This window comes from Apteryx mantelli, chromosome 27 (genome assembly GCF_036417845.1).
Source record: "Apteryx mantelli isolate bAptMan1 chromosome 27, bAptMan1.hap1, whole genome shotgun sequence".
Lineage (NCBI taxonomy): Eukaryota > Metazoa > Chordata > Aves > Apterygiformes > Apterygidae > Apteryx > Apteryx mantelli.
In genome coordinates this window covers 7,294,344-7,299,428 of record NC_090004.1, presented here as the reverse complement: position 1 = coordinate 7,299,428, position 5,085 = coordinate 7,294,344, and the positions used below count along the sequence as shown (strand labels likewise).

Genomic DNA, 5,085 nt, shown 5'->3' with positions numbered 1-5,085 from the left:
CTGGGCCGGCCCGGCAAGGCGGCGTTGTGGCTGCTCCGGACACTGTCTCGGAGCAAAGCGCCCCTGCTCAGGGCACGGGAGATCCCCCGCGATGCCGCAGACGGGAGCTGCCTGGAAATGCGGCTGCAGCTGGGCGCAATGGGCAGCAGCGATGGCACGGGCTCAGCGTCGTGGCATGGGGGGGGCCGGACTTCGGGACCGCGGTGCGATTCCCAGAAAGCGAGCGGAGGAGCCTGTTTACTCAGGAGCTGTGAGAAAGGCCGTGCGTGTCTGTCCGGGCCGCTATCTGCCCCCCCGGGCTGTGCGAAAGGGCTTCGCGGCAGCGCCGGGGCAGCCAGCAGCCTTATCAGCCCCAAACTTTTATTTGCCTAAGGGCCGCACACCCTCCGCCGGGGGGAGGGCTCGTGCCAGCGGCTCCGCTCCCCGGCGACCCCGGGAAGCTCCCGCGGCGCAGATGAGCTCCGCACTGTTGTTGTTGGCGTGCGGTGGCGGCAGGTCCCAGCTGCGCCAGCCCCGGCGGTGGAGGGGGGGGTCATGCCGGGCGCCCCGAGCCGCCTTGTCACAACACGGGAACAATAGCGGCACGCGGAGCCCCGTTATCGCAGCCCCGCGCGGCCGCCGCCGCCGGCCGCAGCCTCCCGGCGCGGGGGGGCTCTCGGCCGTCTTGTTTTCCACCTTGCAGGGCCGTTCGGAAAAGCGTGACGCTCCCCCGGCGCCAACAAAAATATCAGCCCGGGGCCGGAGAGGAGAGCAAACAAAGTGCTGCCCGGTGGGTAAACAGGCCGCGGGGCCGGCGGCGGCGGCTGCGCCGTTACCTTTCGCACTGGCATTTCCTCCCGGCCGCGCGGTGCTGCTGGGCTTGCAGCTTTGCTCGGGCTCGGGTTCCCCCGTCCTCCCCGTGTCCGAGGCCGCGGAGCCGGGACGGCTCGGCAGCGGGGCTCCCCGGGGCTCGGCTCGTGCCCCTGCGGGAAAAGGGGTCCCGTGGGGCAGCACGGGGGAGCAGGGCAGGGTTAACCCCCAGAGGGGTCTGCCCCGATCGTGCAGGATCCCCGCTGCTCTCCTGCACCCGTGCGGCACGGCACGGCACGGCTCCCAAACCCCCGCAAGGAGGGGAGCCAAGGGCCGGGGCCGCCGTGCCCGCTGCCGGCCTTGGATGCTGCCCCGCACGCGGGCGCCTCCCTCCCGGTTTCCTTCGGCAGGCGATGGCAGCGATACGGCTCCCCGTCACCCACGTTTCAGCAACGCGGAGGTATTTTTAGCGTGTCACACCCTCGTCCGAGCAGCCCTCGTCCGAGGCAGCAGGCTCTGCCCTGGGCTCGTTTGGCCGGAGAAACTAAACAACAGCCCGAACCCATATTGTGTGTCTTTATCTGCGGCTCATTTCCACCTATTATGCAGCAGCGAGCGGCTCCGCGGCCTCCACCGGGTTTATCTGCAGCGGAGCCGGGGCAGGGGGGCGAGAGGCCCCGGCGGTGGCTGGGAGCCGGTGCCGAGCCCTGCACTGGGCGGTGCGGTGCACGACGGGGCCACGTTACAGCCCCCGTGCGATGGACTGGGCTGTGCTGCTCAGCGGCGCCAGGGCCGCGGGAAAGGTGTTAACGCAGGGAGGTTCGTGCTTTCAGCCCCTGCCAGAGCAGACCGTGGCCCCCTGGATTCCCCCTCCCCAGGCACCAGGCCCGGCAATGCACCACAATTCATCACTTTTTAATTCATTCAGTTTTATTTAACAAGTTGCAATGTTCCGAGTCTACCGGGGGGATACAAAACAGCGCTGGGGAGCAATGCCCCATCCCGCAGTCGCCTCTCCGGGCTTTGCAGGGCCTGTGGGAAACGCACGGAGCAGGTTCCCACAGCACCTCGGCTGCAGCAGGAGATGACTTGTGCAAAGTAATACAAAAAAACCATAGCCCCCCCCCCAAACCAGCAATTGCTAGGCTAAATCCTCCCCCAAAACCACAGGGCTCAAGGGGCTGCTGGCCTGGGCTGGACACAGCCCTCGGCTTTACCCAGGGCCCCGATGCCCTTTGCACGACTGCACCTTTAAGGCAGAAAACTTCATCGTCAGGCCGGCAGGTTAAAAATAACTTAGAGACACACATCGCATGGGAAAGGGCCCAGGGACAGGACGCGGCACGGGGGTCGCGCTCCCAGGGCCGCAGAGTGGGCGGCCCTGCAGAGATGGGGTCACCAGGGCCGACCCAGCCGCCTGCTGCCTCAGTTTCCCCCACTTGGAGCCAGCATCGCCATTAACCCTCCCCTCATTGCCGGCAGCGGGGCAGCCCTGCAGCAAACACCGTGCTGGCCGTGGTGGCATTAGCTTGCTGCCAGGGGTCACAGAAATAGGATACGGCTGGTGACCAGGACCCGTTACGTGGTGCTCCCTGTGGCTGTGGGCCTCCGTGGGGCTGGAGGCAAACTGCTTCCCACAGCCGATCCTCCCAGAGGATCCTCCTGACACAGATACAGCCCGGGGAAGTCTCTCTGTGGTTTCCTTGTTTACAGTATACAGGGGAAAAAAGAAGAGAAAAAAGGCTCTGCCCTGGGGAACTGGAGGCGTTCAGCCGCGTTCCTGAAGCATCAGGTCCCAAAGTCTCCCGGAGGAGCGAGCAGCCGCTCCAAGGGGCTCCGTTGGCAGCGCCGCGGCACATCCTTGCGGAGCACGGACCTGTCGGTGCCCCACGCCAAGCGCTCAGCCCGGCAGCCCAGCACCCCGGCACAGGGCGGGCAGCACCGCCGCGGCCGGCGCCTTGGCAAGCAGGAGGGACCGGGACGGGTCCCCCTCGCCCGCTGCAGCCGGCCCGGCGCCAGCAGCCAGCGCTAGACGTACTGCTTTTTAGAGGCCGAGCTGCTGGGCCGGCTGCACTGCTTCTCGCCGAGGGCCGGGGCTTCGGGGGCCCTCGCGGCGTAGGGGTCCGACAGGGGCCTGCCGCTGCTGCTCATGGCCAGGTTCTCCTCGTTGTTGAAGTTGGCCCAGTTCTGCTCGCTGGAGAGCTTGTTGTAGGCCTGGTACGGCGGCGTGTGGCTCTCGCCCATGGGGAGGAAGGGGTAGTGCTTGGGTGGGTAGGGGCTGGAGACCATGTCATTGGCGAAGGCGTCCCGGACCGGGCTGGTTGGCACCGACACCTTCTTGATGTTGCTAAGCACATTCTTGCAGCAGAGGTGGAAGAGCTCCAGGAGGTTCAGGATTAAGGAGATCAGGCCCATCACCAGCATGAAGACGATGAAGATGCTCTTCTCGGTGGGGCGGGAGATGAAGCAGTCCACTTGATGAGGACAGGGGTTCCTCTTGCACACATAAACAGGCACCATGGAAAAGCCGTAGAGGTACCACTGGCCAACGAGGAAGCCAGCCTCAAAGATGCTCTTGCAGATCACACTAATGATGTACGTCCACATCAGGGCCCCTCGGATCTTGAGCCGCCCATCCTCTGTCACACAGATCTTTGATATCTTCTTCTCCACCACTGCCAGAGCCTGCTCTATCTTGGGGTCCTTGCTATGGATGGCCCGAAGCTCATTTTCCTGCTGCTTCAGTTTTTCCTCCCGCCGGGAAAGATAGACAACATGGCCGAGGTAAATCAAGGTGGGGGTGCTGACAAAGAGGAACTGGAGCACCCAGTAGCGGATGTGGGAGATGGGGAAGGCTTTGTCATAGCAGACGTTGGTGCAGCCCGGCTGCTTGGTGTTGCACACAAAATCTGACTGCTCGTCCCCCCACACGGACTCCCCGGCCAAGCCCAGGATGAGGATGCGGAAGATGAAGAGCACGGTCAGCCAGATCTTCCCGATCACGGTCGAGTGCTCCTGGACTTGGTCCAGCAGTTTCTCCAGGAAACCCCAGTCGCCCATCTTCTAGGGAGCTTCACGCCTCTGGCAGAAGAGAGTGGAAATGAGAGAAGTTAATCCTCTGTTTCTCCACTGGGGAGCACAGGGCAGATGGAGCCGGCTAAACCTGCAGCTTTCTTGGGACACGGCTGCTCTGAAGATGCTCCCGGCATGGAGCAAACCCACTGAGGAGCATCCCAGGTGGCGCACACCCGGCGGGCAGGAGCGCCCAGGGGGGGACACACCTTCCTGGGCTCCCCCAGGCTCTTTCCCATGGTTGTGCCTCCCTGTGGCACAGGGCGAGGGGTGCCTGCGGCAACAGCCTGCAGGACGGTCCCGCTTGCAGCTCGGGCCCCAGCCCAGAGGGACACCCGAGGACCCACCGCCCAGCAGCAGCACCCAGCCAGCAGTGCCGGTGGCTCACAGCCGTCCCTGGCCACAGCAAGGGCTTTGCTGGCTTGGCTGTTGTGGCATGTGGCTGCTTTGGAGCAGCCTGGACCCACTTCGCCTCCAGCTCTTCATTGCATCTCCAAGGTGCAGAGAGCAGCAGGGTCGTGGGGAGAGGGAGCCCCAAAAGCACCAGCCCTCAGGGCACAGCAGCCACCCCGACCCTGCCCAGGGCACCCCCAGACGGAGGGGACGGTCCCCCAGCTGCCATCCAGCAGCGCGGCAGCAGCGCCCGGCCGGGAGCGCTGCCCCGGGCCGGCTGCACAGCCCGGCGCCCTCCGGCCCCACTCACCGCGGAGCGACCCAGCGCGGCTCCCGGCGCCGCTCGGCGTCAGCCCTGCCTGCCGGCCGGCGAGGCTTCCCCGCATCCCCCCGCGGGGCGCGCGAGCCCTGCGAGCCAGCTGGGAGAGAGGAAGCAGGCACAGCCCTGACTCCTAATTAACCTCTGCCAATTAAGCAACCAGAGGTGCCAGCTGGCTTGTTAAAGGGACATCCAGCAGCGGGGGGATGCGGGAAGTGCCCCGAAGCGGGAAGTCGGGGCAAGCGGGGAAGGGCGACCCCGCATCCCGAAGGAGAAAGCGGGTGCCCGCTACGGCGAGCACCTTGCGCCGGGGCAGATGCCACCCGGGAGGGCGCAGGAGCCCCCCGCGCCTCCGTGCGGCCTCCGGGGTGCCCGGGGTGCCGGCGCCCGGCGCCCGGCGCTGCTCGCTCACCTACCTCTGCGCCCGGCGCCGGGCACGTCCAGCCTGCGTCTGGCGCGGCGCAGGATGTGAGCAGCCGGGGCCTGGGAGGCTCTGGCCACCGAGGGGACCC

At 66.2% G+C, this 5,085-nt stretch overlaps 1 protein-coding gene across 2 annotated transcripts; it reads right to left on the bottom strand.

Annotated features, from left to right (window-relative positions):
- Positions 1–1,717: 1,717 nt before the first annotated feature.
- On the bottom strand, positions 1,718–5,085 carry GJA4 (gap junction protein alpha 4). Of its 2 annotated transcripts, none has more exons than XM_067311463.1 (2): positions 4,990–5,085; positions 1,718–3,870 (listed from the first exon to the last, which is right to left on the bottom strand). In XM_067311463.1, exon 2 carries the CDS (start codon positions 3,847–3,849, stop codon positions 2,818–2,820), a length of 1,032 nt encoding a protein of 343 aa, XP_067167564.1. In that variant the 5' UTR covers positions 3,850–3,870; positions 4,990–5,085; the 3' UTR covers positions 1,718–2,817. The 2 variants fall into 2 exon arrangements, with proteins under 2 accessions (XP_067167564.1, XP_067167565.1); XM_067311464.1 differs by lacking the exon at positions 4,990–5,085 and adding an exon at positions 4,565–4,660.

Bases quoted from the DNA above. Each gene is read 5' to 3' on its own strand.
- GJA4 (XM_067311463.1), bottom strand. From the start codon at position 3,849: ATGGGCGACTGGGGTTTCCTGGAGAAACTGCTGGACCAAGTCCAGGAG.